The sequence below is a fragment of the Ranitomeya imitator genome, chromosome 4 (genome assembly GCF_032444005.1).
Source record: "Ranitomeya imitator isolate aRanImi1 chromosome 4, aRanImi1.pri, whole genome shotgun sequence".
NCBI classification, from domain to species: domain Eukaryota; kingdom Metazoa; phylum Chordata; class Amphibia; order Anura; family Dendrobatidae; genus Ranitomeya; species Ranitomeya imitator.
In genome coordinates this window covers 511252496-511265283 of record NC_091285.1, presented here as the reverse complement: position 1 = coordinate 511265283, position 12788 = coordinate 511252496, and the positions used below count along the sequence as shown (strand labels likewise).

At 43.2% G+C, this 12788-nt stretch overlaps 1 protein-coding gene across 2 annotated transcripts in view; it reads right to left on the bottom strand.

Annotated features, from left to right (window-relative positions):
- Positions 1 to 12788, bottom strand: part of GATM (glycine amidinotransferase) — a 98873-nt gene that overhangs the window by 45336 nt on the left and 40749 nt on the right. The window contains exons 1-2 of one of the 2 annotated variants that reach the window (XM_069766077.1): positions 11590 to 11752; positions 3660 to 3863 (exon numbers count right to left, since the gene is read on the bottom strand). The exons of the other annotated variant lie outside the window; for it this stretch is intronic. Of the exons in view, the coding sequence (XP_069622178.1) occupies positions 3660 to 3863; positions 11590 to 11658 (273 nt within the window). The 5' untranslated portion in view covers positions 11659 to 11752. Of the gene's footprint in view, positions 1 to 3659; positions 3864 to 11589; positions 11753 to 12788 lie in introns of those variants that run through there. 2 annotated transcript variants of the gene reach the window in all.

The following is a 12788-nucleotide window of genomic DNA, read 5'->3' as shown; positions in this document are numbered from 1 at the left end:
AGGAAGAATTTAGAAACCAAATAAAATAAAATGATTTTTTCTGGGAGAATTTATAAAACAAATAAAACCAAAAATAGGCGTTCTATGGCCCACTGACTGAGAGATGACGCACCCAGGAGTCAAGACTGGCACACAAGCAGAAAGGCCAATATTAATCTCCCACTGTTTTTTTTTTTTTTTTTCAGGGAGACTTTAGAAAAAAAAATAATAAAAAAAATGTGATTTTATCAGGAAGAATTTAGAAACCAAATAAAATAAAATGATTTTTTCAGGGAGAATTTAGAAAACAAATAAAACCAAAAATAGGCGTTCTATGGCCCACTGACTGAGAGAGAGAGAGAGAGAGATGGAACGCTTAGTACTGGCACACAAGCCCAAAGGGCAATATTAATCTCCCTTTTTTTTTCCAGGGAGAATTTCTAAAACCCAAAAAAAAAAAAAAATAGGCTTTCTATGGCCCACTATTTGTGAGAGAGATGGGACGCTCAGGACTGGCACAGATGGCACGCTCAGGACTGGCACAGAAGCCCAGAGGCCAATATTAATCTCCCTTTTTTTCTGGTAGAATTTATAAAACCAAAAAAAAATTTAAATAGGCTTTCTATGGCCCACTATTTGTGAGAGAGATGGCACGCTCAGGACTGGCACAGATGGCACGCTCACAACTGGCACACAAGCCCAGAGGCCAATATTAATCTCCCTTTTTTCAGGGAAAATTTATAAAACAAAAAAAAAAAATAAATAGGCTTTCTATGGCCCACTATTTGTGAGAGAGATGGCACGCTCAGGGCTGGCACAGATGGCACGCTCAGGACTGGCACACAAGCCCAGAGGCCAATATTAATCTCCCTTTTTTTCAGGGAGAATTTATAAAACCCCCAAAAAAAATAAAATAGGCTTTCTATGGCCCACTATTTGTGAGAGAGATGGGACGCTCAGGACTGGCACAGATGGCACGCTCAGGACTGGCACAGAAGCCCAGAGGCCAATATTAATCTCCCTTTTTTTCTGGGAGAATTTATAAAACCAAAAAAAAATTTAAATAGGCTTTCTATGGCCCACTATTTGTGAGAGAGATGGCACGCTCAGGACTGGCACAGATGGCACGCTCACAACTGGCACACAAGCCCAGAGGCCAATATTAATCTCCCTTTTTTCAGGGAAAATTTATAAAACAAAAAAAATAAATAAATAGGCTTTCTATGGCCCACTATTTGTGAGAGAGATGGCACGCTCAGGGCTGGCACAGATGGCACGCTCAGGACTGGCACACAAGCCCAGAGGCCAATATTAATCTCCCTTTTTTTCAGGGAGAATTTATAAAACCCCCAAAAAAAATAAAATAGGCTTTCTATGGCCCACTATTTGTGAGAGAGATGGGACGCTCAGGACTGGCACAGATGGCACGCTCAGGACTGGCACAGAAGCCCAGAGGCCAATATTAATCTCCCTTTTTTTCTGGGAGAATTTATAAAACCAAAAAAAAATTTAAATAGGCTTTCTATGGCCCACTATTTGTGAGAGAGATGGCACGCTCAGGACTGGCACAGATGGCACGCTCACAACTGGCACACAAGCCCAGAGGCCAATATTAATCTCCCTTTTTTCAGGGAAAATTTATAAAACAAAAAAAAAAAATAAATAGGCTTTCTATGGCCCACTATTTGTGAGAGAGATGGCACGCTCAGGACTGGCACAGATGGCACGCTCACAACTGGCACACAAGCCCAGAGGCCAATATTAATCTCCCTTTTTTCAGGGAAAATTTATAAAACAAAAAAAAAAAATAAATAGGCTTTCTATGGCCCACTATTTGTGAGAGAGATGGCACGCTCAGGGCTGGCACAGATGGCACGCTCAGGACTGGCACACAAGCCCAGAGGCCAATATTAATCTCCCTTTTTTTCAGGGAGAATTTATAAAACCCCAAAAAAAATAAAATAGGCTTTCTATGGCCCACTATTTGTGAGAGAGATGGCACACTCAGGACTGGCACACAAGCCCAAAGGCCAATATTAATCTCCCACTGTATTTTTATCAGGGAGAATTTATACACCCCACAAAAAAAAATACAGAAAAATGAAAAGGCTTTCTATGGCCCACTATGTGAGAGAGATGGCACACACAGGGATGGCACTCTAGCAGAAATGCCAAATTGCCAATCTTAATCTCCCACCAAAAAAAAAACAAAAAAAAAAACAGGGAATGTCCTACAATTACTATCTCCCTGCCTGCAGTAATCTCAGCCAGGTATGGCAGGCAGCTACTATCTCCCTGCCTGCAGTAATCTCAGCCAGGTATGGCAGGCAGCTACTATCTCCCTGCCTGCAGTAATCTCAGCCAGGTATGGCAGGCAGCAATAAGGAGTGGACTGATGCACAAATGAAATAAAAAGTGTGGACAAACAAAAAAGATAGCTGTGCAGAAAGGAAGGAACAAGAGGATTTGTGCTTTGAAAAAAGCAGTTGGTTTGCACAGCGGCGTACACACAGCAATGCAGCTATCAGGGAGCCTTCTAGGGCAGCCCAATGAGCTACAGCGCTGAGGGGAAAAAAAAAAAAAAAAAAACTTCCACTGTCCCTGCACACCGAGGGTGGTGTTGGACAGTGCAAATCGCTGCAGCACAAGCGGTTTTGTGGTTAATGGACCCTGCCTAACGCTATCCCTGCTTCTGACAAAGCGGCAGCAACCTCTCCCTAAGCTCAGATCAGCAGCAGTAAGATGGCGGTCGGCGGGAACGCCTCTTTATAGCCCCTGTGACGTCGCAGACAGCAAGCCAATCACTGCAATGCCCTTCTCTAAGATGGTGGGGACCAGGACCTATGTCATCACGCTGCCCACACTCTGCGTTTACCTTCATTGGCTGAGAAATGGCGCTTTTCGCGTCATTGAAACGCGACTTTGGCGCGAAAGTCGCGTACCGCATGGCCGACCCCGCACAGGGGTCGGATCGGGTTTCATGAAACCCCGACTTAGCCAAAAGTCGGCGACTTTTGAAAATGTTCGACCCGTTTCGCTCAACCCTAATTCTAACTGTCAAATGAGTACACAAGGGGCATTATTACTTTCCATGGGTCAAAATGTGGGCAATGTTTTCTAGGTCACTTTCAAAGAACATTTATATTTTTAAGATGCAATTTTACCATTATAAAGAAGCTAAGTTTCATCTGCTGACGTTCCCCTATTCCCACGATCAGTTTTCACCACCGTAATTGTAAACATGGTTACATGATTATGGCCCACCCAGATATGCTGCCAAGAGCTTCATTTGTTTTAATGCCACAGTTAAAGGGACACTGTCACCTGAATTTGGAGGGAACAATCTTCAGCCATGGAGGTGGGGTTTTGGGGTGTTTGATTCACCCTTTCCTTACCCGCTGGCTGCATGCTGGCTGCAATATTGGATTGAAGTTCATTCTCTGTCCTCCATAGTACACGCCTGCGCAAGGCAAGATTACCTTGTGCAGGCATGTACTACGGAGGATAGAGAATGAACTTCAATCCAATATTGCAGCCAGCATGCAGCCAGCAGGTAAGGAAAGGGTGAATCAAAAACCCAAAAACCCCGCCTCCATGGCTGAAGATTGTTCCCTCCAAATTCAGGTGACAGTGTCCCTTTAAGCATTTGGAGACTTTTAGCATAAATTGACAGCTTTTACCTTCACTTCTACTGTGAATGGAGGAACACTTGCATTTTCTGGTCTCCCCACAATGACTTCCTCTAATTGGTCCCATTCATTGTAAGAGCAGACAGGACTGTCTTGGGAGACTGTTTCATCAGCAGTGCAGACTTTTTGCGTTGCTGCAGCTGCCTGGGTGCTTTGGAAAGTTCGCTGCACCCATCCAACGAGGCCTTTACTCAGCTGAAAAAATAAAATAATGAAATCAATGGTTGGCACACTATATACATATAGATATATCAAATATATATATATATATATATATATATATATATACTCTTTACATTACTGTGTATATATATATATATATATACATACACATATGATACACATATAATATATATATATATATATATATATATATATATATATATATATATATATATATATATATATATATATATATATATATATATATATATACAGCTCTGGCACAAATTAAGAGACCACTGCAACATGTTCAGTTCATCTGAATTTTATAGGCATATTTTTGAGTAAAATGTGAATTGTTCATTTATGCTATAAACTTCTGACAACATGTCTCTGAATTTCCAAGCAATACATTCTGTATTTTTTTTTCTGAAAAGGTAAAATGGTCAAAATTTAAAAAAAAACAATGCTTTCAGACCTCAAACAATGCAAAGAAAACAAGTTCATGATCATTTAGAAACAACAATACTAATGTTGTAACTCAGGAAGAGTTCAGAAATCAATATTTTGTGGAATAACCATGATTTTTAATCACCACTTTCATGCGTCTTGGCATGCTTTCCACCAGTTCCGGAGGGGGGACGAGTGTGGGCGGGGCGTGGGTGGACACTGTGCGTGTCTGTGTGTGCGGGCGGGGTCTGTGCGGGCCTGCCGGGGATCTGTGCGGCCTGCTGGGGGGGGGGGGGTGCGGCGTGCCGGGGCTCTGTGCGGCATGTCGGGGCTCTGTGCGGCCTGCCGGGGGGGTGTGCGGCGTGCCGGGGCTCTGTGCGGCGTGCCGGGGCTTTGTGCGTGTGTGCAGGCATCGTCCGATGGGACTACAAGTCCCATCGGACGATGCCTACTACAGTGAAAGTGATTGGCACATTAGCCAATGATGGGACAGTAGTAGTCCCATCATCCGGCTAATGTGTTGAATGGAAAAAAAACAAAAACATACATACTACATACATACTACATACATATTACATACATACTACATACAATACATTCAAGTGAATGTTTTTTTGTCCGTCACGTCCACCATTTTCTACCGCACATGCGCGGCCGAAACTCCGCCCCCTCCTCCCCGGACTTCAGAATGGGCAGCAGATGCGTTGAAAAACTGCATCTGCTGCCCACGTAGTGCACAAATTTCACAACGTGCGTCGGTACGTCGGCCCAACGCATAGCGACAGACCTGTACTGATGCAAGTATGAAAGAGGCCTTAATGAGCGTTGAATTTAAAAAAAAAAAAAAAAACAGAAAAAACGGCTCCCACGCAATTTTCTGCCCAGAGGGGGAAAGCCAACGGCCAGGGACCAATATTTGTAGCATGCTACGAATATCTGCCTGCAGCTGTCTGCGTAGCCTTTACTGGCTATTAAAATAGGGGGACCCCCCCAAGAATGACATGGGGTCCCCCTATATTTTATAGCCAGAAAGGCTACGCAGACAGCTGCGGGCTGATATTCATACCCTACTGAGGGGCCATGGATATTGGCCCCCCGGCTACAAATACCAGTCCGCAGCCGCCCCAGAAATGGCGCATCTGTAAGATGCGCCAATTCCGGCACTAAGCTCCTCTCTTCCCACTCCCGTGTAGCGGTGGGATATGGGGTAATGAGGGGTTAATGTCACCTTGCTATTGTAAGGTGACATTAAGCCGGGTTAATAACGGAGAGGCGTCAATAAGACGCCTATCCATTATGAATCCAATAGTAATAAATGGTTAATAAAACACACACACCTCAGGAAAAAAGTATTTTAATATTCTTCATTTAATCATACTTACCATACTTCAGCGCCTGCAAAAAAAGGAAAATAATAAACCGTATACTACCTGTCCGCCGTAGTCCAATTAATAACGAGTGTCCCACGACGATCTCCCTTATAGAACAGTGACATCGGGTGATGTCACTGCTCTATAGGACCTTCAGTGACACACTGACAGGAGACAATGGCTCCTGCAGTGAATCACTGAGGTTACTATAGTTCAATGTCTCACTTTACGGCAATTGCTGCGTGGGAACATTTCTCACACAGCAATGTCAAAAGTGAGACTAGGGACTATTTTTTTTACAGCGGCGGAGGAATACAGTGCGGAAGGATACCTTCCTCCTGTCATTGTGTTTCTGGAACCCCTGGAGAGTGGTCGCATCAGCTGATGCTGCCGTTCTCCACGGGAGATTGTAGTGGGATACTCGTGGATTTCTGCAGACAGAGAGTATATTGGTTGTTTGTTATTTTCATATTTTTTACAGATGACACTGGCTTCGGGGAACAAAGTGACAAGTAATGGTGAGTATGTACTCTATGTTATATGTACTGTATGTCTGTATGTATGTATTGTATGTAATGTATGAATGTACTGTATCTAGTATGTATGTAGTTAGTATGTAGTATATATGTATGTAGTATGTATGTAGAATCTATGTATGTATGTAGTATGTATGTAATATGCATGTGTGTATGTATGTAGTATGTATCTATGTATGTATGTAGTATTTATGTAGTATGTATGTATGTTTTTTTTTTTTTTAAATCAACACATTAGCTGGATGATGGGACTTCTACTGCCCCATCATTGGCTAATGTGTCAATCACTGTCACTGTAGTAGGCATCGTCCGATGAGACTTGTAGTCCCATCGGACGATGCCTGCACACACGCACAGAGCCCCGGCAGCCTGCACAGAGCCCCGGCACGCCGCACAGAGCCCCGGCACGCCACACAGATCCCCGGCACGCCACACAGATCCCCGGCACGCCACATAGATCCCTGGCAGACTGCACAGAGCCCCGGCAGCCCGCACAGAGCCCCAGCACACCATACAGAGCCCCGGCAGCCCGCACAGAGCCCCGGCACGCTGCACAGAGCCCCAGCACGCCACACAGATCCCCGACACGCCACACAGATCCCTGGCAGGCCGCACAGAGCCCCGGCAGCACGCACAGAGCCCCGGCACGCCATACAGAGCCCCGGCAGCCCCACACAGAGCCCCGGCATGCCGCACGGAGCCCCGGCACGCCGCACAGAGCCCCGGTAGGCACACACAGACCCCCCCACGGTCACGCAGAGACCACGTCCACATACACACACGCAGTCTCCGCCCATGCACCGCCCACACTCCATTATATTGCATCATTCATTGCACTATAGGAACTTCCGATTCCGGTATGCCATATCGCAAAAGTATCGGAACTCGGTATCGGAATGCTCAACACTACTTGTGACTATCCATCATCCTCTTGATCATTATTATTATTATTACTATTTATATATCACCATTAATTCCATGGTGCTGTACATGAGAAAGGGGTTATGTACAGAGTTCTAGATATCGTTTACAGTAAACAAATTTACAGTGACAGACTGGTTCAGAGGGGAGAGGACCCTGTCCTTGCGGACTTACATTCTATGGGATTACATTCCAGAGGTTTTCAATGGGGTTCTGGTCAGGAGATTGCGCTGCCCATGACAGGGTTTTGATGTGGTGGTCTTTTAATTCTTAATTTTTGCCAGAGTTGTATATATATATAGTGCAATGATATAATTATATTATTTTCTATTATATATATATATTGTATCTATCTAATATATAATTGCCTAGAATACTACTTCCTGCAATTTGTGCCAACTTCCTGTCCGGAGCTAATGTCCGGAGCTAATGTCCGGAGCTAATGTCCGGAGATAAGTGACGTCAACAGTGTCCAGTGTCTGATTGGTTGCCGCTTGCTGCGAGCGACCAATCAGAAACGTGCCGTACTGTGACACACTCCGCCCGCCATTTTGGTGTGATTTTTGAATTTTTACCTCACAGCAAGTTTCTACTGCGTGGAGGCGGGCCCAGTGACGTTGCTCTTCAAGCTCCTGCCGAATTTCGTCAAAAAAATGATAATACCATTTACCAAAACTATATATATTTAGTTGTGAAGTGGTTCAGTGACATTTTCACACCAATTTTGAACTTTTGTTTGGTGTTTTCTCCATATACTGCCTATTATTTTTGTTCTTTCTTACTATTATTTATTAATTGTATTATTCTTACATTTGAATAAATAAAGTATATATGGATTCTAGACTCCCGATTCTTTAGAATCGGGCTGCCATCTAGTATTATATATAATTGTCTAAGATCCACTTCTGTCTGTTTGTCTATCTGTCTGTTTGTCTGTCACGGAAATCCCGCATCATTGATAGGTCGCGACCAATCAGTGACAGGCACAGTCCGGCCACGAATTGGCCCCTCCCTACTCCCCTCCAGTCAGTGCCCCCTCCATACTCCCCTCCAGTCAGCGCCCACATAGCGTTTTAGCAGTCCGTTAAACGGACTGCGTTACACCGTAGCATAACGCGGTGTAACGCAGTCCGTTAATGCTGCCATTAACCCTGTAAGTGTGACCAACTTTTTACTATTGATGCTGCCTATGCTGGATCCGGGGGCCGCCGGAAGGTGAGTATATAACTACTAGATGGTGGCCCGATTCTAACGCATCGGGTATTCTAGAATATGTATGTAGCTACTATGTGGCTGTGCAATATACTACGTGGCTGTGCTATATACTATGTGGCTGTGCTATATACTACGTGGCTGTGTTATATACTACGTAGCTGTGCTATATACTATGTGGCTGTGCTATATACTACGTGGCTGTGCTATATACTACGTGGGATGTGTTATTATTATTATTATTCATTTTTATAGCGCCATATATTCCATGGCGCTTTACATGTGAACGGGGCGAATATAGACAAGTACAATACACATGAGTAAAACAAGGCACACACAAGTACAGGAGGAGAGAGGACCCTGCCCGCGAGGGCTCACAGTGTTTTATGCTACGTGAGCTGTGAGACTCTTTCGCCCGGGGCCCTCAAAAACTTGGAGCTGGCCCTGGCTTCACTGATTATTTGCGGCCGGCTGGGCGCGACCAATCAGCGACAAAGACGCAGTCTGGCCGATAATTGGCGTGGGATTTGAACCACGTTTCGCTAATTGGTCGCGCTCGGCCAGCCGAATCCTGTGTATTCATTGCATTATTCTTAAATCTTCATAAATAAGCTACATACATATTCTAGATTACCCGATGCGTTAGAATCGGGCCACCATCTAGTAATGATATATACATTAAAATAAGTGTAAGTATATATATGTGCATATGTATATTTATATCTATAAATATATATATATATGAATCCATATATGTGTGAATTCTGGTCTTAAAATATGATATTGGAGAGAGTAGTGGCTACAGGAACAAGTACATTTTTCTAGACTTTCAGAATATTCTTGTAGTAATCCATAGTTTGGGTTAAGTGTCCCTTTATGCAGCTGTTGTTTGTCAACTGGGAATCCTGTGTGCAGCCACCCCGTGGTGACCCATGGTATTACATGTGTTAATACATGAAACTGATGCAATGCACAGCATGTACAAGGGAAGCACCCTCCTACAGAAGCGGGCCTCCTGTCTGAGAAGTGATTGATGGCCATGCTGTGTTCATTTCTAGACTTTCCACCATGCTACACTGCACGTACACATGTCATTTGTTTTATCAAGCTATCCAGAGACTTGCACTGTGACCCTTTAGATTTTAGAGAACCAGTGGTCAAAGTAAACTATGTCACAACTGCTGTAAACATGATTATATGGCTGCTATCTTATCGAAAACCCGTGAGCAGAACTTGGTTTCCTGTGGACAGAGCATTTCCGTAGGATGCCTGACAGAATATTTTACATAGTGGCGGCATTATGTTTAACCAGCTTAATAGTGAAAATGAATGAGCATGAAAGTATGTAGACACAATATAATACTTATTTCTATACACACATTTATCAAAGATGTTTGAAATATATATTACACACAGATACACATTAAAATATATAAATATATAGGCATGTGAATATATGCTAATGGACTATCTCCATTTCTTTCACTGTAAAACAAAAAAATAATAAAATAAAATATATATCTATCTCTATCTCTATCTATCTATATAATATGCACATATTTTTATTTAGTTTTTTCTTTTTCAGAGAAAGAAATCGATATATCCTCTTATGAACGGCTTGCACTGTGTAATCATAAACCTAGAAGAACCCAGGTCAGAGAGTTTGAAGACCTGAACGGTTTGAATGGTTCTTTTCTAAAAATGAGTATTGTGCTCCAGCTGTGGCTGTAAATCCAAATTCTCACTGGCAATAATGGAGCCGATAGCGCAATAAAATTGGGATTATTTCACACTCCAGACTTGTGGATGACATTTTTGAGAATGAGAATCTGTTCCATCAGACTATGTTCACGTGTCCACTAATCATCAGTTAGAACGGATCCAGCAACAATCAGCTGGCAAAAATTCAGTAGCGTGGAAAAAAAACTGTACAAAATGATGCAACAAATCCCTGAAGGAGGCCGTGTGTCACTGTATCTGGTCTAGAATTACAGGTTGCTGCATGTAAGGAGCGAGCCCTGGCAGGGCAGAACAATGACTGTTGCTCCACTACCGGTGGATTGACACGTGTTGCTTACCTTCAGTCATTCTCTGCAGATATCACTGCAGGAATACAGGTAAGTGTGTAAATGTAATAAAACCACTCTGCGGTGCAAGTATTAGAAATATCAGGGGAACGTGTGTGGCGGAAGGATTGCTCATGAATAAAGCATCAAACACATTGTTACATTTCTGCTTTGTTCACAAAGAAGCACTTTAAATAGTGTCGCTAAATGGAATAACTAAAGCTTAAACAATTCAACTCATAATTGAAATAACATAGTAACAAAAAAGAACACATTTTACAACCTTTACCATGTAATTTACACATCTTTAGATAAATCAATTGCAAAAAATGTAAAAAAAAAAATATTTAGAATTGAGAGTCCTCAGTGGTTGATACCTTAATGGCCAACTGAAAAGATGGTAACAAATTGCAAACTTTCCAGACTACTCGCTAACAGTACCAAGATATATATATATCTTTCCGACTGCAAAAAATGTCAAACTTTTACTGAAAAACTATTCGTAACCTTAAAATGTACCATGTAGTCTTTGAAATAGCGGCTTTAAATAATCTGAAACACGAAATACCCTCCTGCAGTACCAGTATAAAAAAAAATGATCAAGCTGTATGGGTAGAAAAGCAAAAATTCCCATTGAAAAATATCACTACAGTAATTCTGTTTTGTTACTACACCCCAGTCATTAGAGAAAGAAAAAAAAAGATTTCGCTTTCAGAAATCATCATGAACCTGACTGATCCAACTGAGGTTAAAACGTGATAGTAAGAATAAGATCCTAATAGAAAGCCTGATCTGCTGAGTGGAATTATGATCCTTAGTTCCCAGGGTAACTTGGCAAATACACAAAAATTGATGAATGAACTGAAGAGAGCTGACAATGTGAAAATGGAAAGAACATTTAGGATCTGATAACGGAGACATTCAACAAATTACAACCTTGGCACTATCGCCATGAAAGATAATATGGTCAATTTAACGAGCCTAAACGCATTTCAAGGACCATGTTTTTCTAGAAAGGAGAGATAATGCAGTTATGACAAGGCAATGGGCCTATAGCTATAAATATACACCCAACTGCATGTAACCATTACATGATCTGATGTCATTGTGTAAAAGCTGCAGTAACCAGACACTTAATCCTAGTATCTCTGAGCCAGGGTTATGTAATGCGGACAGGCATGGAATGGAAGGAAGGAATACAGACCATGGATCCTATGTAATGGACAGCTTCAGCTCCCCTGCTTCCTCCTCTCACACACCTCACTCGCAGCATGGTGCCTGGATTACCTATGGGCAGGAATGTTCTCGCTGAATGGACAAAAGAGAGCTGGATGCCCTGTGCTGTGTCTACCTAAGCCAAGTAGTATGGAGCCCTGCAGGGCTGTAAAAGCTCTTTATATGAACTCCACAGCCCTCTCCATTGGCTGCTGCTGTTAACAGGTGGTGATAGTGTCAGAGCTAAAGGTCACAAATTCCCAGATTAGAAAGTGTCTCTTGCAAGAAACGTAACACCTTTTTCCTTTTTTAGCTGGGACAAGACAGTGGGGACCAATAGACCCTAAGACCTAACATCTGCAGGGTCTGTCCAAACACTGAAGATATAGCAGCTGCTGAGGGAACATCTGGTGCCATGAAGCCTCACACCCTGGGCATCAGATTCCGATGTGCTTTGTGCCTGCAGGCGACAATACTGTACACATACAATAGATAGTTTTATTCCACATGCCAATCATGGGACTAGATTGCCTTTATATAGGTTACAACAATGCTGCATGAATAAAAATTACACCAAGGAAACTGTGGCTCCATAACTGCTAATAATTAACGATACACTTCAGCCATGAATTGGCCACTAATGGCCACTTAAAGGGAACCTGTCACCCCGTTTTTTCAGATTGAGCTATAAATACTGTTAAATAGGGCCTGCGCTGTGCGTTACTATAGTGTATGTAGTGTACCCTGATTCCCCATGTATGCTGAGAAATACATTACCAAAGTCGCCGTTTTCGCCTGTCAATCAGGCTGGTCTGGTCAGGTGGGCGTGTTCACAGCGCTCTTTTCTTCCCCAGCTTTCCGTTGGTGGCGTAGTGGTGTGCGCATGTCCAAGGTCCGAATTCCCTGCGCCCACGTGAAGACACAGCGCGCGATCTGCACTGTAATCCCTTGCATCGGTGGGGGCGGCCATCTTCCTGGGGCCGCGCGTGCGCAGATCGAGTGCTCTGCTGCACGGGGCTTCAGGAAAATGGCCGCGGGATGCCGCGCGTGCGCATTAGAGATCGCGGCGGCCATTTTCCCAAAGCCGAGTTTGCTCCACTACCGGTGGATTGACACGTGTTGCTTACCTTCAGTCATTCTCTGCAGATATCACTGCAGGAATACAGGTAAGTGTGTAAATGTAATAAA